Source organism: Thalassophryne amazonica, chromosome 23 (assembly GCF_902500255.1).
Source record: "Thalassophryne amazonica chromosome 23, fThaAma1.1, whole genome shotgun sequence".
NCBI lineage: Eukaryota > Metazoa > Chordata > Actinopteri > Batrachoidiformes > Batrachoididae > Thalassophryne > Thalassophryne amazonica.
Window position 1 is genome coordinate 23,346,633 of NC_047125.1, and position 20,570 is coordinate 23,367,202.

At 39.2% G+C, this 20,570-nt stretch overlaps 2 protein-coding genes and 1 long non-coding RNA gene across 5 annotated transcripts in view; 2 read left to right on the forward strand and 1 right to left on the reverse strand.

Moving 5' to 3' along the window:
• kdm6ba (lysine (K)-specific demethylase 6B, a) overlaps positions 1-2,189 on the forward strand; it is a 161,781-nt gene extending 159,592 nt beyond the window's left edge. The window contains exons 25-27 of one of the 2 annotated variants that reach the window (XM_034164486.1): positions 1,038-1,164; positions 1,254-1,424; positions 1,564-2,189. In XM_034164486.1, the coding sequence (XP_034020377.1) occupies positions 1,038-1,164; positions 1,254-1,424; positions 1,564-1,587 (322 nt within the window). In that variant the 3' untranslated portion in view covers positions 1,588-2,189. The remainder of the gene's footprint in view (positions 1-1,037; positions 1,165-1,253; positions 1,425-1,563) is intronic. The other variant, XM_034164485.1, reaches the window with a different exon arrangement.
• The window catches only part of LOC117504983, a 20,801-nt gene continuing 231 nt past the window's right edge, over positions 1-20,570 (reverse strand). Inside the window, exons 2-5 of the long non-coding RNA XR_004558998.1 lie at positions 11,881-12,090; positions 1,561-1,620; positions 1,444-1,477; positions 1-1,093 (exon numbers count right to left, since the gene is read on the reverse strand). This is a non-coding gene — a long non-coding RNA (uncharacterized LOC117504983). The remainder of the gene's footprint in view (positions 1,094-1,443; positions 1,478-1,560; positions 1,621-11,880; positions 12,091-20,570) is intronic.
• Positions 9,477-20,570, forward strand: part of tmem88b (transmembrane protein 88 b) — a 22,675-nt gene continuing 11,581 nt past the window's right edge. For both annotated transcript variants that reach the window (XR_004558997.1, XM_034164487.1), the window contains exons 1-2: positions 9,477-9,882; positions 11,703-12,095. Coding sequence is in view for 1 of the 2 variants with exons in the window: in XM_034164487.1 (XP_034020378.1) it covers positions 11,709-12,095 (387 nt within the window). In the remaining variant the exon portion in view is untranslated. The remainder of the gene's footprint in view (positions 9,883-11,702; positions 12,096-20,570) is intronic.

The following is a 20,570-nucleotide window of genomic DNA, read 5'->3' on the forward strand; positions in this document are numbered from 1 at the left end:
CACCACTGGTATAAGTTGGACAAGTTATCACTTTTACAGCCAGTTTTCTTTAGATCGGGGGTTCTCAATCCAGTCCCCAAGGACCCCTGAACCTGCACACCTGAATTAGCAAATCAGCTTGTGGCAGGGCAGGAAGAGATGGACAACGCACAGGTTCAGGGGTCCTTGAGAACCCCTGCTTTAGATAATATTTCTTGAACTTAATTTACATCAGTCTTCTGTCTGGAGTAGACGGCTCACAATGACCGTGCAGGAAGAAGACGAGTGAGGGAAGCCACCCATGATGTTTTTCCATGGCTCCAGTCACAGTTGTGTTGGTCAATGCAGCATTTTTTGATTAAACCCCTTGAATCACAGCTAAAAGTCCACATTACAAGCACATCTTGTCTTCAATGCCGCTGTGATGATGTTGAGAGGCAAAGCTAAAAGAATTCCTGCTGTCCAAATACTTATGGACCTGACTGTATCATCCTCTGATACATAAGAGATTAATATTAACTTATTTTGATCATTAGCTGCCAATTGTGGATAATCCACTTTCTATACCCACTTACTCCAATTAAGGGGGTGCTGGAGCCCATCCCAGCGGTCATAGGGTGCGAGGCGGGGTCCACCCTGGACAGGACACCAGTCTGTCACAGGGCCACAACCGGGATTAAATGAGTGACAAAAGCTTTTAAATTTTCTTTTTTCTGCAGTTTGATGCCAACATACAGTGTAATGCTGCTGGAATCATCTCTTACGTATCAGAGGACGGACAACTTCACAAAAAATGAAGTGACACTTCCAGTGAGGCGTCCTCTAAGAGTCTCACCATTACTGACATGTTTGATCAGGAAGTCATTCAGAATACAGCTCAGAGAATCCTAAACTGGACATTTTCTCTCTCTATAATCAGTAAGAGAGAGGAAACATCCAGGTTAGGATTCTCTGAGGACCAGGATCAAGCACCGCAAAGTTCTACCAACTTCCCAATGAAACATGCTAACGTTGACTACAGTATCACACTTTGACGGGTCTGCTTACCCTCCTTCCAGACACTGCCTGCTGCAGTCCATGAAGCACATCCAGATCCTGCGGGACCAACTGGTGGCTGGAGGAAAGAAGATTTCGTATCAGAGTCGGGTCAAAGATGAGCCGGCGTACTACTGCAATGAGTGTGACGTGAGTGGGCGTTGCTGTCTATGTTAGCGCTTTAAGTGGAGACGAGCGCCCAAAGAACAGGCAAGTTAACGGCTGGTGTTGTGTCACAGGTGGAGGTGTTCAATTTGCTGTTTGTGACGAGCGAGAACAACAACAGGAAAATGTACATGGTTCACTGTGAGGACTGCGCCCGCCAGCGCAGCCCCAACCTGACCAACGTGGTGGTACTGGAGCAGTACCGCACGGAGGAGCTGATGAATGTGTACGACACGTTCAGCTTGGTACGTATGAGACACTCACCTCCCATCAAAGACACGTCTTCTTCCACACGCACCTGAAAACACAGATATATTTTTAAAAAATGAATCCTTTCTCAAAGAGTTTGCATTTATTTAATTTTTTTTCTTTCTTTCTTACCAGGCGTCATCCTCCGGCTCCCGGTGACAGAGCTCCTTTCCTTAGCCATAACCAAAACTCCTGCATGTGGGACAAAAAAAGACAACTTTACTTTTCAGCTCACACCTTTAAAAAAAAAAAAAAAAGAAAGAAAAAGACTGTTTGGCTACTACTACTGGTAATACTTGCTGAACAGCCACTTGAATATGTTTACTCATTGTTACTGTTTACACAAAAGAAATGCCAAGCCGCCAATAAAGGAAAATAAAAATCAATTTACTCTCAGATGGTGCTTTCAGTCAGAGACTCTGACGTTGAGAACCAGGGGGCAGTTGGTGCTGCCGTTGATCAAACTATGGAGGCTAGCCGATAGTTTCAATGGCGTCTTTTTTCAGTACCACAACGATCTTTTTCCTTGTTTTGAATACTGAAGTTTGTACATGCTGTTTTCAAATTGTGTGGGGTGCTGTTTTTCCCGAAAAAAAAAAAAAATAATTTATTGTTTTTTTTCCCTGAACTACATCAGCCTAGATATTATACCACATTGGCCTTGTCACTTGTATTTAAAAAGTAAAATGAAAAATACTAATAGAGATATGAACATTTTTCTAAAGCATTAAAATAATTTTTAAAAATTGTTTGGAATGCTTCAAAACATACGGGTTTTAACGACTTTGGTTGTTTTGTTTTTTGGGGGGGGTGGGGGGGGGGGGATTTTGGTTTGTATTTCAGACTCTTGTATGCTTTGTAAATTTGTTTTTTTTATGAGCTGTGTTGTTTCTTCTGGAGATTAATATTCATTTGGCACATGCCTTCAGGTCTTTTTTTTTTATTTCTATCATCTCTGTATGATCGTTAAACAAAAAAATCTCATCTGGTGTTTGTATTGTACCCGTTTTGTTGCAGTATGCAGATTTTGTGGGGGGGGGGGGGGGGGTTCCCTTCCCATTGTACTTTTAATTTAATTGTTTCTTCTATTTATTGGATATCATCGTTCTCTCTCTTTTGTTTTTAATGATTTGCCCTGTAAGAACTAAAACAAGGGGGTTGTGTATCCGTGAGGCTGCTGTGTCTTTGGTGTTTTTGCCTCTCAAGACTCCTGCCTTTTTCTTCTGACATATATTAAATAATATCTTTATCTTGAATATAACACCACCTTTCCTGTAGACATTAGACACACTGCTCACGTAGACAAGATGACTAATGGAATGCTGTGTTTGTATGCTAATTAATGGGGGGGAAATTACTTTTTCCAAAGTGTTTTAAGATTATTTTTTTTTTAAGTATGTAGGGGGCTTTTAGACGAGATTAATGATTTTATGGTATTTCATTATAACAGGATAGATGGTGCTAACTGTTCCCTCTGAACAAGCTTTTTTCCCCTGTTTGTTTTCTGAAAATGAGAATTCTATTTTTCCTGTTGCAATATTGCCCCGCCCCTTTCCTTCTCTTTGTGGTCATTTATTTATAACTGCACTGTTTAGCAAATTCACACAGACATACTTGCAGACACACACCAAACTGAGCCAGACATGTCTTAAACACTTTGTGAATTTGTGTGACATTACTATGACTATTAATAAAAGGCTTTTTGATAAACCCAAAAGTGACCATCTTTTTTTTTTTTTTTATCTATGTTAACACAGTCTGATGATGCAAATATAACAAAAGTTGTCTTTACAAAGCACACAGTAGTGTTTGTACGGTCAGGCCACCGCTGCATAGCTAACAAAATCACGGCTTTTGTTTCCTCACTGGTCATTTAAATATTTTTAGCCCGCTATATTCACAATGTGCAAACTGTAAACAGCATAATAATCACATATCTTACTACATGAATTCACCAGACCTAAAAAGGAAATAACACCCTGCACAGGCACAACAAAAATGAAGACAGCCAATTTCAACCTGCTCAAATATGTGTGTGCGCGCATATATATATATATATATATATATATATATATATATATATATATATACACACAACTTAAAAGGACATCTAATGTGGACAAACTGATTATCATGTGGTGAACTTTGCATGAGAACAATCAAAAAAAGCAAATATGTTCCCATAGATGTGTCTGCCACCTGCTGGCTGCATTGTCCACCTTCATGCAACCAAACTTGCAACCACACAGAAAAACAAAAATTATGCCAACTTCTTCACTAAATATGGAGTGAAACCGAACAAGATTAGACAGAAGACATGAATGGGAACAATACAAAGCTACAAATTACAGAAAACTCAAAACACATCTGAAACATTTTTAAAACATTCATGTTTCAAACCACCATTCTGGAGTCTGCATATGACATTACATACTGTGCTGCCACATAGATGATAAACTATACAACAGAACAAGAACGAAAAAACTGGATTAGACTATGGACAGATATAAAAACTATCTGTCAATACTGCACTTGAGTCCTGGCCAAGCTCAAAACACTATTCTGCCACCTGCTGGAAGGTTCTACAATGTGCATCCTAATACAATTATCCAGTTCATATTTAAAGGCTACAGTAGGCACAGGTCCTGTACATGCACTAGCACATATGTTGCACGTAGATTTGCTGAATCTGCTGATTGATGTGCTTCATATTCCTGTGACAAATTATAAAACAACTTCTGCATAAAGTCATGTTTCACTGCTTCACACTGCAGTGCATCTGGAAAGTATTAACAGCACTTCATTTTTTTCCCCTCAAATTTCTGCTCATAACACCCCATGACAACGTGATTTTTTTTCCCTCCAGAGATGTTTAAATCTGATTCAGGCTGTTTCACATTGTCATTATGTGGTATTGTGTATAGAATTTTAAGGAAAAACTGAAGCACTGTGAATTCTTTCCAGATGCACTGTATGAGTTTAAACTGCCTACTTTCCTTGAAAACAATGAAGTCAAACTTTAGCTCAATCAACACAAAGCAGTAACTCGTACTTTCTGGAGCACATGTCAATTTGCTGTTATTTTTTCTGATTTGAATGTACACTGAGCAAATATTTTAGATTTAGCAACCTGGGCAGAGTCGAGGAAAATTCTCTTATCACATTTGGCTCGCAACAAAAAACTGGTAAACAGCAAAATGCTATCACAGTTCGTTTGGTTTTTATGGATCTATGGTATCAGTGATACCAGCTGTTAGACCTTTGGCAGGTTCTTCTGTTCTGAGGCCGATTTGGGGCCCACAGGGCTGACACAGAGGAAATCCTGCTTCAACTTCCACAGGAAGGCCCATCTATCCGCTTGTCAACCCTGCAGCAGTCAGATGACTGTGAAGGGCCAAAAGCTCTTCCTTTCACAGAATAAACTTTAGCCGTCCCATCGTCTCCACCACACGGTGTAATCATGATGGGAAAAAAGTGTCACTGTAATGACTAACTTCCAGAGGGAGCACCTGAGAGTGTTTCTCAGCAGTTAAATTACCCAACCACTTTACAAAAAAAGGTCTTACAAAGGACGAGATACTCACCACTGACAGAAAAATACAGCTTGGAAATATATTAGCATCTGAAGAGGATGCCCCAAAATCCCTGAGCCAAACTTGGCAAATGGCTAGTCCCATTAGGAGGAACGATCCCCACAGCAACAGTGACTATGTGTGCACATTAATTAGGTGATGGGGTCAGTGAGACTATATCATGTCAATTAGAAATGCAAAATTTTGACACAACCAACAACTGACTCCAGGGAATCTGCCAAATACCAAATAACTCTACTGTTAGAGAACCAATATTTTAGTTAAACTCTGCCAATAAAGGATTTCATCCTACATAACGCTCTCAAATATGAAAGAAGTTCAAGATTTTAGTTACGAGTTATGAATGTTTGAAAATTCATTCAATGTTCAAGGATGGGGATTTTTCCCGCTTTTCACAGTCAGGGTACACAAGCATCTAAATCAAAGTGGTTACTTTGGTCAAGTTATTCATCCATATCTAACTACTGACTGGGGTACTTAAATGTCCAAAGTTTTAGACCTGTCAGATGTTTGCATATATGAGCTCACAGATATGATCTGCTATACTTTTTTATTTACTAAGACAATTGTTGTGTAAATTATACAGACTAAGATTAGTGCAATCTACCCATATATATTATTTGCATTCTCAAATAGTGATGGACAATATGCATTTCCGGAGAGGACAGTTTTTGACAGACGGAGAGTTACACCCCAATATTAAAGACATTTAAGCGAATTAGGTACACATCCTTTTGTAGCATCACAGATAGTGATTACGGCTTTCAAAGAAAATGAGTTTGAAATGCAGTCTATTTCCGGAGAGGACATTTTTGACAGAGAAGACATTTTATTTATGAATGCTATTTCAAATCGTTTTCCCACTGGGCAATGATCCTGGGAGTTAGATTGTTATACAGTAGGTTTTGATAGGGAAATTAGTCCATTTAGTGGTTAGCTACTAAATAAATAATAGTTCTGGCAGCCCATAAAAATTAGACATCATGGAAATGATGACAAAGATATTTTGATAAAAACTGGTATAATTAGAATTTTTCTGGTAAGCAAATGGGGATATCAAACCAAATTACCAGTAGTAGTTATCCGTGTATGGCAAACTAAACTTTGTTGGTCATTTCCACCTTGTCATTAAACCAAACATTAAAATCCACTTAAGTACCCTGATTGTAAAACAGCCCACTTTGACCTATGACCTTGAAAACTGAATCAGCTCTTGCCTATCAACATATGAATCCTCTATAAAAATGTCATAATGATATACAAAAAATTGTGGGTTCCAGCCTGTTCACAAACAAACAAAAAGGGCAAAAACATAACAACACTTTGTTGCCGGAGGTCATCAAAGCTAAGAGTCTGCAGATGACAAATATAAATACAGATTAGCCTACAGTTACATCACAACTTCCTCACCCTTTACTGTAGTTAAAGGCGCATAACGGGACATTAAATGTCTGTAGATTCTACACCACCAAGCTTCTTCTTAAAAAAACAAAAGAAACACTCAGCAGTCTCAAAGCAGAAGAAAGACGAGAGAAAAATCAGGATCAGGCAAGAGCTTACACTCTGATCTCTTATCTGATTACTACATTCCTTCATCTTACTTTGTTCCTTTTTACTTTCATCATCTTTCTCCAAACTCATATTCAACTGCAAGTCAACATCTCCAGATAATCCACTTCTATTCGATCGTCAAATGTCAACTGATGCTTATTGCTGGGTTTCACGAAAATGACCATAATCACGGCATTGGGCTTTCAAGGTTTTATGACATCAAACTTGCAAGTCATCCTAAAAATAGTTACGGTACATGAAAGAGATTCGTGAGGGAAGCTATCAAGACACCCAGGACAAGTCCAAAGAAATTACAAGCTGCGTACAAGCATCTATTTTGTGTCGCTCCACCAATAACCCCTTCAGTTATACTGTCTTGACTAATTAGAGGTCTACAGTGACTGTAGACAATTTTAACATCTGACTGGTCTGGAGTCTGACTTGCTGTTTTACACTCTAGGCCAAATCAGAACAGTCAGAAAAAAAAGAAAGGCCTTTTTTTAAAAGGGTATATTAAATCTGTGACAGTTATCCATGTGACTTCTGGTAAGCCAAAAGGTAATGTCAAAATGCTGAATTGTTTTTTACATGTTTCATGTCGCTTACATTCATGAACAAAGCCACCATGTCATTTAGGTCCTTCAGACTATTTTCAGTATCAATTTTGATTATTCAGAGTAGAGAAATTTACTTATTTTCAAAGATCCAAATATTTTTACATATAATTTACATGCTAGATAGTCACTGACTGACCTCAAGGGCTGTCAAGGTGCACGCCACCTCTAGTGTTTCCAGCTTGAGTGTTGACTGTCCACTGAATCTGCATGAGATTGCCTCTTTTGTATCAGTTACGGCATTGCTCTACCATAGAGCGAGCTCTGTGGCGCTGGCACAAGCTCATAAAATAAATAAATTATAATCCTTTATAATCCATCCAATCCACTATACTTATGAATTCAATTTTAAAATTGTCTTTATTATTAGAGCATTATTGCAGTATATTTTAAAAATTACTCGTATTAAAAATGCCAGAATCATATATTCTATGTTTGATATCATAAAACACAAAAATATACAAAAACCCATCAGGTTCTTATATGCACCAACTGCCATTCATGTGACTAAACTACGCCTGATGAAAAAACTAAACAGTTTTTAATAATGCAGTGGTAAAGGAAACGTTTCCTTTAACACTGCATTATTAAAATGGACAACTCACAAAGTAAACTTCAACTAGTCATTTTATTCTTTTAAGCTAAAAATAAAAAAGGAAACATTATCCAGTTGTAAAAACAGGATGCTTTTAGGGCAAAAAAGGCAACATAGTATTCACATGACCATGTCCATCACAAGGAGGAAACAGGACGGAGACACAGTTCCCCACAAGCATCATAAACAATAGACGTTTATCTCAGACCCTGAACCTAAACAATCAATAACCTTATCAGAAAGGGGAACATCACTGCAACATCACTTATACTCACAGAATCTCTGTAGGTCGTTTATTATTGGATAAAGAGATGAACTTGTACATGAGACTAACAAAAATTATTTTTTTCAGAAGACACCAATTTTACTGCTATGCTTAAAAAAAAAATCCAAAACATATAGAATGTGACAGATACATGAAAAAATACCAGTAAAGATAAATTGATTTGTTTCTTTTTCTTCCATAACAAAAAAAAAAAAAAGCTTCTCGCCACAATATAATCTCCAAGTCGCTGTCACAAAGCGCTGTAGAAAGCGTTCTGCTCTGCAACTTCGCCTGCACATGGCACGAACAGTCACCACAGCAACGTCAAGACGCACCCGCTGTAAACAACCACAGCGCAAAGAAAATCATACATTTGACGCCACTTTTCTAAAAAATGCCATCTCTGTCTGACAGCTGACATTTTGCTATTCCATCACCTCCGTGCACAGGTAAAAACATGCAACAAACACATGCAAGTATCAGATCTGTTTCAGAACATTTATATAAATATGCTACACACTTAGACGTGTTTAATCTCCCTGCATCTAAAATAAAAGGTGCTAAGTATGTTTATTCATAAATATAACTTAGCAACATGTGTGACAGACATGTTTGCATATTCTGTCACATAACTGGAGGTTCGTGGGGTAAAAAGGTAGATGACCTCTAATGTTCTACTTCTGAACTGACAGACGGTGATAAAAGCACAACAGTCATTTCCACCATCATGTAATGATTACAACAGCAGTTGCAGTTCACTTAAAAACAAAGACAACAGAGGGATATACAGTCCTCTCATGTGGTAAATAAAATAAAAGCAACCTTGCTACTAAACACTCATAGGTTAAATCCCCAGAGAGACACATTACTCAGTCAGACTTAATCTTTAGTTTTGTTTTTTTAATTCTAGATTTGCAATGATTTTTGTTACTCAGCATGAAATGTGAACAAAAATCCAAAAGTACCGCCACCTTCTAGCAAGATGAGGATTATTTTCTCTTGATACCAGTTCACTCGTCAGCTTCCAGATTTTCTGAAATAAGTTCCTCTTCAGATATCACTGGGTATCTTTGTCAGCGTATGAGGTGCCAGCGCTCGGGACTATGCTTTAATGCACCTCAAAAACAAAATCAGCGCTACATTATTTCTTCTAGTCTTCTTGGCACTTAACAAATGTTTGTCTGCCCTTCCCCCTCGTTTTTGGCTCTCAGGAACCTCAACTTTATCAGGCGAGCTGCCTCATTCTGACCCCCAACGCACAACACCCAGCCCCCACTGCCACAGGGTCGGAGCACAGAGGGGCGTTACGTGCCCTGGATATGAGGAGTGGAATGCACAAGCTGAGAGAAGATGTGGGCGAAAGTCAGGGGGGGCTGATAAGCCTGGTGGGAGGAGAGGGAGAGGGAGAGCGAGATGGATGGAGAGGGCATGGGAGGAGGGAGAGAGAGCTCTGACTAAAATCAGACAGGGGGGAAAGGAGGAGCGTCTGGCAGATGGACAGAAGTTTGAAATACTTGAGCCTTAAGTTTGGATCATTTTCACTGCAACAAGGAGGAACATCTCTGTTCAACTAATTCACAGCTTCACAAAGTGCTGTCCACAGACTGAGACTGTGGGACGTAATCAGCAACACTGACAGCTGAGAAGAAGCAGCAGGAAGACAACAAATCACCACGAACGAGATAAAGAGGAACCAGCCACAACTCTTCCAAGTTTGAAATCTGGCTATAGAGTAATTGAACAGTGTGCAGCTCCTGGGCATCTACAGAAGTGAGAACGACCAACAGCAACCTGGAGGTGAAACCGCAAGAGACCCATCAAGCCCAACAGCACAATGTGAGTACCCGCACAGCTACAACCGTATTGTCAATTCACAAGTGAGACAAACAGCTATCAACAGGAAAGAAGAAGGTGGCGACGCACTGAATGAATTACTACAGTTATCGAAAACAACGAAACAACAACGTTTAACACCAGTGAGCTGTATTTATTATGACATCATAGCACCATGTGGTAGCTCCATCAGCTTAACACCACTGCAAGATCCCCCCCCCGTGAGAGCGCTAACAATAGCATGACGTGTAATTCAAATAAATGCCACACAAGAAACAGAATGCGTAAAATGGGTGGAGTCGCTACATTTACAGCGAGAGGTACAAGCTCGCACACACACACACAGGCACTCGAGTGTGACCTTCCACCTTAAAATACTTTAGGCCACAACAGGACAGAGACATTTTTAAAAACAAAGCACCTCGTTGATTATTTTTCCTGTTCCAAGTTTCAACTTGACACTTTACTACCATCAATACCAGCGAAAACCTGCAATTCATCACGTATCAGACTGCATTTGTTAACTAATTATAGTTATTTGAGTCATTACACAAATATCAAACACTGACAGTACAAAAACTGCAAAATATCTTCATATATGAAGGTTGTATAATTGATATTTAGTACAGTATTGTCCTCATGCGTTACTCGTTAAAAGGAAATACTGTCAGCATCATTCTTTACTGGTATTTTCCTCTTCCTGTAGCTTTTTTAGCAGATGCCCTGACATTGATCCTCTGACATCTCCTGGCCATCCGGCCCAACATTGTCTCATAACCTGTGACAAATACAGACATCCTGTCGCAGACACAATCTGCTGACTACTTATATAGAAATGCTGATGCAGATACCCCAAGGGAACCTTTCCTTTACCTTAATAATTTGATTTTTCTTAAAGTAATTAATTAGAAAAATGTAATATTTTCCCACTATTACTATCAAAATGCAGAATCGAAGAGCTAGATAGGCACTAATAATTTTGGAAGCATGGTCAGAACCTCAGATGCCTCCTGTGGGTTCAAACAGAGGTTTGATTTCTGGCCTTTCTTAATGTCTAGTTTGCGCAACGCCAGTATTATCAGCTGGTGAATAGTCTACATAACTGAGAACACAAGTGTCAACATGTATCAAAATATGTAGACATCAGACAATTTCAAATTCAATTTATTTTCACAACAAAGTTGCCTCAAGGCGCGTCACACAAGTAATGTCTAACCTTACCAACACTGACGTATCTTCTGTGAAATGCTCTTAAGTATCAACAGAATATTCAAAATTAAATCAGTGAGCAGCTGTAACTTAGTGTTGATATATTTTCAGCTTATTGTCCTACCAGACTTTAAAGCTGGGATATGTTCAAAATGATGCGGCAGTTACATTAGGAAATGACAATAATACCCAACGCTACTACTGCAATATGCATGTATAACAATGCATTAAAAAAAACCTTCATGATCAGCAGCCTGATGTTACCCAATGACCACACATGAGCAAAATGACACCATAAAGTGTTCTCCAACTGTCACATTATCATCTTCCATCAGTCACACAGCTGACTGATGAAAACACAAAAAGACCTCTGATTCCACTCTTTCTTCTTCTTCTATAAACTGCCTGATAAATGTCTCAAACAGGTGTCAGTCAGGTTTCAGATGGATAACATCACCAACTATCTCATGTACCCAAAGCTGCTACTTAGATGCTACAGTTAGTGTGACGAATAAAACATACCAATAAAACCTGCCTGACTGTATCCAGAACAACGCACACAACTCCTCAGCCAATTGTGTTTTCTACTTTATTTTTTCCACCCCAATCCACAGTTCACCATGAGTATGACTGGTACTCTGGAGAAAGGAGCACACCATCAAACCTTGGACCTGTCTGAAGAACTGCCCCCTCACCATCAAAACAACCACCCCCACCTGCACCACTCCAATTCTCTGGCCTCCACCACAGCTGTGGGCGGAGGCAGAGAGACACCTTCGCGTGTGGTTGTACCTCCTCCCTACTGTGCAGCTGAAAATGGCGGCGGGAGCAGCGACACTCCGCTGGAGCTGCGGGGGTCCCTGGACTGCTGGGCCTGCTCGGTGTTGGTGACAGCTCAGAACCTGGTGATTGCCGCAATCAACGCTGGCCTTGCTGCGCTGGTTTTTGGGACCATTCTGACGCCGGCCACTGTCATGGTGGTGTTTGGCTTCCTCTGCCACTCTACAGTAAGCAATGGAGAAAACAGGATGAGTGTGCATGTACTGTGCAGAAATATTCTTTTATAATACTGCAATTATTGTCATCGCCAATGAAACAGTGAGGGTACAAAAACACAATTGTATTTCAAAAGGAAAAAGTTTGCAAAACAGGGAATGAGCAATATCTCATGGAGAAACTTTGATCCAGATCCATGAAATATTTCTGCCTGGGGCTTTGGGTCGGGTTTGGAACCACCAGTAACGAGAAATTTAAAAATCTGATAAGTCTGAGGTTGTCTCAGATGTTGAGATGAGTCAGGCATGGAGACAATCAGACGTCACAACAGAAACTTTTTAAGGCAGCTTATGGAAAACAGTTGGGAGCAGATAAACTATACTTGCACATACAATGTGATAAAGTGAAACCAACACCTGACAACCAACAGTTAAGTTTAAGTCAGTCATTATGGTTCATGTTTTTTTATACATACCACTTGCTTTTCTTTAGTCAAACTACTAACTGTGCTCCCCTCCACTCTGACAATTACACCTCATGTGACCGCAGCTTAGTGAGGGGATTAGCCACAAGAGGGGGTGAAAAAGTGGGGAAAGTGGAAAAAACAAGAGCTACACACAGCCTTCTGAATAGATTTTTCTTCCATTTTGTTTTGTTTTAAAATATACAAGCACGTCAACTGAATTTGATTGTTAAAATGGAAAGCTAATGCTAGCATATTCTGCACAGCAGTGTCCTTTGGCCCTTAAACAGTATATTTTCATGACGTCTTATTATAATTTTTATGCACATAATTCAAAATGTTGAGCAGAATGACAACATAAAATTGCAAATCCTTGATATGAATACAAAAAATAAATTATAGCAGTGCAGAATAAAATATTTTTATGTGATTGAAATTGTAAAAGAATTTACGGGATCATGACTTTAATACAGTACACATATTCTACCCTCACTGGGTGCCACCTACAGCTATGCAGATAGCCAAACGTTGGCCTGTGACACAAGAGTACTACTTCTTTTTATTTCATGATGGGCAGCAGAATGAAAATTTAAATAAAATGAAAAGCTATCACCAGTCATGCACAAAACTACCTCTAGATAAAAAAAAAAAAAAAAATTACACAATTTTCATAACCTAGTCAGTTCACATCAATTGCTTTTGCACACATATTGTGTGTGGGGTTTTTTTTTTTTTTTTTTTGGTGACTGTGATGTTCTCCTTGGGATTAATAAAGTTATCTATGTACCTATTCCAATTAAGGATTACACGAGAGCTGGAGCCGAGCCCAGCGGTCACTGGGTGAAATGAGAGGAACACCCTGCACAGGACGCTATTCTGTTGCAGGGCCACATACAGTTGTATGCAAAAGTTTGAGCACCCCTGATAATTTTCATGATTTTCCTTTTTTAATCATTAGTTGTCTGGATCATAAATTTCAGTTAAATATATCATATAGCAGATGAACACACTGATATTTGAGAAGTGAAATGAAGTTCTCAGAACCTGAGATGCTTTGTAAAGAAGAATGGTCCAAAATACCTTCAAACAGAATCCAGACTCTCACTGAAAGCTATAGGAAGTGTTTAGAGGCTGTTATTTCTGCAAAAGGAGGCTCTACTAAATAATGATGTATTTTTTTTCCTGTTGAGGTGCCCAAATTTATGCACCTGCCTAATTTTGTTTAAAGAATTATTGCACACTTTTGGCAATTCCTATAAACTTCATTTCACTTCTCAAATATCACTGTGTTTGTCTGCTATGTGATATATTTAACTGAAATTGCTGATCCAGACAACCAGTGCTTTATAAAGGAAAATCATGAAAATTATCAGGGCTGCCCAAACATTTGCATACAACTGTATAGACAGCAAAACACAGTCTCTCACCTGTGGACAATTTAAAGTCTCCAATTCACCCAAGATACATATCCTTGAAAGTGGGAGGAAGCCGAAGTACCCGGAGGGAAATAATACAAACATGGGGAGAGCATGCAATCTTTACATAGAAATGACCAGGTGGGAAGTGATCACAGGACTTTTTTTGCTGTCAAGAAACAGTGCTAACTACTAACAGTAGAGGACCTAAATGAGACATGGATGCACATCATTTAGGAGAGGATAACTCAGCTGTTCTAGACTAATATGACCCCCAATGAATTTGTTCATTTGGGTTGAGTTATCCTCTCCCAAATGATGTGCATACACATCTAAGCTAGGTCCTAGACTATCTGTCACCAGATTATTTGTTGGGACACAATTCTTTCATGTAGTATGTTTCCCAACTGCATGAATATCACAGTCAGTCAGTCACATCATCAGTTTATCGCCAATGTAAGTGTATAGCTCACACTTAAAAAAAAATCAGGTGGGCTTCATAGATAATTGGCAAAGCTTCTGGGGAAAACCTGGTCTTGTTAGGAGAGACGGCATCCATCCCACTTTGGATGGAGCAGCTCTCATTTCTAGAAATCTGGCCAATTTTCTTAAATCCTCCAAACCGTGACTATCCAGGGTTGAGACCAGGAAGCAGAGTTGTAGTCTTACACACCTCTCTGCAGCTTCTCTCCCCCTGCCATCCCCTCATTACCCCATCCCCGTAGAGACGGTGCCTGCTCCCAGACCACCAATAACCAGCAAAAATCTATTTAAGCATAAAAATTCAAAAAGAAAAAATAATATAGCACCTTCAACTGCACCACAGACTAAAACAGTTAAATGTGGTCTTTTAAACATTAGGTCTCTCTCTTCTAAGTCCCTGTTAGTAAATGATATAATAATTGATCAACATATTGATTTATTCTGCCTTACAGAAACCTGGTTACAGCAGGATGAATATGTTAGTTTAAATGAGTCAACACCCCCGAGTCACACTAACTGCCAGAACGCTCGTAGCACGGGCCGAGGCGGAGGATTAGCAGCAATCTTCCATTCCAGCTTATTAATTAATCAAAAACCCAGACAGAGCTTTAATTCATTTGAAAGCTTTAGTCTTGTCCATCCAAATTGGAAGTCCCAAAAAACAGTTTTATTTGTTGTTATCTATCGTCCTCCTGGTCGTTACTGTGAGTTTCTCTGTGAATTTTCAGACCTTTTGTCTGACTTAGTGCTTAGCTCAGATAAGATAATTATAGTGGGCGATTTTAACATCCACACAGATGCTGAGAATGACAGCCTCAACACTGCATTTAATCTATTATTAGACTCAATTGGCTTTGCTCAAAATGTAAATGAGTCCACCCACCACTTTAATCATATCTTAGATCTTGTTCTGACTTATGGTATGGAAATTGAAGACTTAACAGTATTCCCTGAAAACTCCCTTCTGTCTGATCATTTCTTAATAACATTTACATTTACTCTGATGGACTACCCAGCAGTGGGGAATAAGTTTCATTACACTAGAAGTCTTTCAGAAAGCGCTGTAACTAGGTTTAAGGATATGATTCCTTCTTTATGTTCTCTAATGCCATATACCAACACAGTGCAGAGTAGCTACCTAAACTCTGTAAGTGAGACAGAGTATCTCGTCAATAGTTTTACATCCTCATTGAAGACAACTTTGGATGCTGTAGCTCCTCTGAAAAAGAGAGCTTTAAATCAGAAGTGCCTGACTCCGTGGTATAACTCACAAACTCGCAGCTTAAAGCAGATAACCCGTAAGTTGGAGAGGAAATGGCGTCTCACTAATTTAGAAGATCTTCACTTAGCCTGGAAAAAGAGTCTGTTGCTCTATAAAAAAGCCCTCCGTAAAGCTAGGACATCTTACTACTCATCACTAATTGAAGATAATAAGAACAACCCCAGGTTTCTTTTCAGCACTGTAGCCAGGCTGACAAAGAGTCAGAGCTCTATTGAGCCGAGTATTCCTTTAACTTTAACTAGTAATGACTTCATGACTTTCTTTAAAATTTTAACTATTAGAGAAAAAATTACTCATAACCATCCCAAAGACGTATCGTTATCTTTGGCTGCTTTCAGTGATGCCGGTATTAGAGCCGGGTTAGACTCTTTCTCTCAGATTGTTCTGTCTGAGTTATTTTCATTAGTTACTTCATCCAAACCATCAACATGTCTAGTACAACCCCTGGCAAAAATTATGGAATCACCGGCCTTGGAGGATGTTCATTCAGTTGTTTAATTTTGTAGGAAAAAAGCAGATCACACACATGACACAAAACTAAAGTCATTTCAAATGGCAACTTTGTGGCTTTAAGAAACACTATAAGAAATCAAGAAAAAAAGATTGTGGCAGTCAGTAACGGTTACTTTTTTAGACCAAGCAGAGGAAAAAATATGGAATCACTCAATTCTGAGGAAACAATTATGGAATCACCCTGTAAATTTTCATTCCCAAAACTAACACCTGCATCATATATATTCTGCTCATTAGTCTGCATCTAAAAAGGAGTGATCACACCTTGGAGAGCTGTTGCACCAAGTGGACTGACATGAATCATGGCTCCAACACGAGAGATGTCAGTTGAAACAAAGGAGAGAATTATCAAACTCTTAAAAGAGAGTAAATCATCATGCAATGTTGCAAAAGATGTTGGTTGTTCACAGTCAGCTGTGTCTAAACTCAGGACCAAATACAAACAACATGGGAAGGTTGTTAAAGGCAAACATACTGGTAGACCAAGGAAGACATCAAAGCATCAAGACAGAAAACTTAAAGCAATATGTCTAAAAAATCCAAAAATGCACAACAAAACAAATGAGGAACGAATGGGAGGAAACTGGAGTCAACGTCTATGACTGAACTGTAAGAAACCGCCTAAAGGAAATGGGATTTACATACAGAAAAGCTAAACGAAAGCCATCATTAACACCTAAACAGAATAAACAAGGTTACAATGGGCTAAGGAAAAGCAATCGTGGACTGTGGATGACTGGATGAAAGTGATATTCAGTGATGAATCTCAAATCTGCATTGGGCAAGGTGATGATGCTGGAACTTTTGTTTGGTGCCGTTCCAATGAGATTTATAAAGATGACTGCCTGAAGAGAACATCTAAATTTCCACAGTCATTGATGATATGGGGCTGCATGTCAGGTAAAGGCACTGGGGAGATGGCTGTCATTACATCATCAATAAATGCACAAGTTTACGTTGATATTTTGGACAATTGAAAGGATGTTTGGGGATGATGAAATCATTTTTCAAGATGATAATGCATCTTGCCATAGAGCAAAAACTGTGAAAACGTTCCTTGCAAAAAGACACATAGGATCAATGTCATGGCATAGGGTCAATGTCAACGAACAGATCTGATTTCATGCAGGTTTTAGTTTGGGGGATGGAAATTTACCGTGTGATTCCATAATTTATTCCTCAGAATTGAGTGATTCCATATTTTTTTTCCTCTGCTTGGTCTAAAAAAGTAACCGTTACTGACTGTCACAATCTTTTTTTCTTGATTTCTTATAGTGTTTCTTAAAGCCAGAAAGTTGCCATTTGAAATGACTTTAGTTTTGTGTCATGTCTGTGATCTGCTTTTTTCCCACAAAATTAAACAACTGAATGAACATCCTCCGAGGCCGGTGATTCCATAATTTTTACCAGGGGTTGTAGACCCCATTCCTACCAGGCTGCTCAAGGAAGCCCTACCATTATTTAATGCTTCGACCTTAAATATGATCAATCTATCTTTATTAGTTGGCTATGTACCACAGGCTTTTAAGGTGGCAGTAATTAAACCATTACTTAAAAAGCCACCACTTGACCCAGCTATCTTAGCGAATTATAGGCCAATCTCCAACCTTCCTTTTCTCTCAAAAATTCTTGAAAGGGTATTTGTAAAACAGCTAACTGATCATCTGCAGAGGAATGGTCTATTTGAAGAGTTTCAGTCAGGTTTTAGAATTCATCATAGTACAGAAACAGCATTAGTGAAGGTTACAAATGATCTTCTTATGGCCTCAGACAGTGGACTCATCTCTGTGCTTGTTCTGTTAGACCTCAGTGCTGCTTTTGATACCGTTGACCATAAAATTTTATTACAGAGATTAGAGCATGCCATACGTATTAAAGACACTATGCTGCGGTGGTTTGAATCATATTTATCTAATAGATTACAATTTGGTCATGTAAATGGGGAATCTTCTTCACAGACTAAGGTTAATTATGGAGTTCCACAAGGTTCTGTGCTAGGACCAATTTTATTCACTTTATACATGCTTCCCTTAGGCAGTATTATTAGACGGCATTGCTTAAATTTTCATTGTTACGCAGATGATACCCAGCTTTATCTATCCATGAAGCCAGAGGACACACACCAATTAGCTAAACTGCAGGATTGTCTTACAGACATAAAGACATGGATGACCTCTAATTTCCTGCTTTTAAACTCAGATAAAACTGAAGTTATTGTACTTGGCCCCACAAATCTTAGAAACATGGTGTCTAACCAGATCCTTACTCTGGATGGCATTACCCTGACCTCTAGTAATACTGTGAGAAATCTTGGAGTCATTTTTGATCAGGATATGTCATTCAAAGCGCATATTAAACAAATATGTAGGACTGCTTTTTTGCATTTACGCAATATCTCTAAAATCAGAAAGGTCTTGTCTCAGAGTGATGCTGAAAAACTAATTCATGCATTTATTTCCTCTAGGCTGGACTATTGTAATTCATTATTATCAGGTTGTCCTAAAAGTTCCCTGAAAAGCCTTCAGTTAATTCAAAATGCTGCAGCTAGAGTACTAACGGGGACTAGAAGGAGAGAGCATATCTCACCCATATTGGCCTCTCTTCATTGGCTTCCTGTTAATTCTAGAATAGAATTTAAAATTCTTCTTCTTACTTATAAGGTTTTGAATAATCAGGTCCAATCTTATCTTAGGGACCTCATAGTACCATATCACCCCAATAGAGCGCTTCGCTCTCAGACTGCAGGCTTACTTGTAGTTCCTAGGGTTTGTAAGAGTAGAATGGGAGGCAGAGCCTTCAGCTTTCAGGCTCCTCTCCTGTGGAACCAGCTCCCAATTCAGATCAGGGAGACAGACACCCTCTCTACTTTTAAGATTAGGCTTAAAACTTTCCTTTTTGCTAAAGCTTATAGTTAGGGCTGGATCAGGTGACCCTGAACCATCCCTTAGTTATGCTGCTATAGACTTAGACTGCTGGGGGGTTCCCATGATGCACTGACTGTTTCTTTCTTTCTTTCTCTTTTTGCTCTGTATGCACCACTCTGCATTTAATCATTAGTGATTGATCTCTGCTCCCCTCCACAGCATGTGTTTTTCCTGGTTCTCTCACTCAGCCCCAACCAGTCCCAGCAGAAGACTGCCCCTCCCTGAGCCTGGTTCTGCTGGAGGTTTCTTCCTGTTAAAAGGGAGTTTTTCCTTCCCACTGTCACCAAGTGCTTGCTCATAGGGGGTCGTTTTGACCATTGGGGTTTTTACGTAATTATTGTATGGCCTTGCCTTACAATATAAAGCGCCATGGGGCAACTGTTTGTTGTGATTTGGCGCTATATAAATAAAATTGATTGATTGATTAACATGCCTTAGTAGCTCTCATTGGCCATAGTCGAGGATGCAAACAGATTTGATCTGATTCCTTCCTTAAAGGGAGTTTTTCCTTCCCACTGTCACCAAGTGCTTGCTCATAGGGGGTCGTTTTGACCATTGGGGTTTTTACGTAATTATTGTATGGCCTTGCCTTACAATATAAAGCGCCATGGGGCAACTGTTTGTTGTGATTTGGCGCTATATAAATAAAATTGATTGATTGATTAACATGCCTTAGTAGCTCTCATTGGCCATAGTCGAGGATGCAAACAGATTTGATCTGATTCCTTCCTTAAAGGGAGTTTTTCCTTCCCACTGTCACCAAGTGCTTGCTCACAGGGGGTCGTTTTGACCGTTGGGGTTTTTCCGTAATTATTGTATGGCTTTGCCTTACAATATAAAGCGCCTTGGGGCAACTGTTTGTTGTGATTTGGCGCTATATAAATAAAATTGATCTGATTTATTAAAACATTATATAAAATGATACAATAACATAAAAACGTAATGAAAGCTGGACAACAACTGAAGGCCAGAGTTTTTAAAAAGTCAAACTTAGTACATGAAGACCTTGTTGATTCATAGATCGTCATGACGTCACTGCTTCGAGCTTTTCGTCATACCTTTGACGATCATTGGGTTCCAGATATAAAATACAATCACTGGTCCCGCTCATTTCCAAACAAAATATATAAGTGTCACTAAAATCTGTCAAATATGAATGACACCACTGACCAAATGTTTTATTAAGGAGTGTGTCTGTGTATAGCCTGGCCACTTGTCATTCGGTGAAACAAAGTTACACGCTGGCAAAACGTGAAGCTGAAGACTGAAATAAACACACATTAAACACGAACCTGGCTTAACAAAACAGCGTTTTAAAGAGGCCACCCCTCTCTCGTTTACTGAAATCGTTCAATGGCGAAGAAAAGTTACGTTGAGACTGACACAACACCACAAAGTTGGCAGGA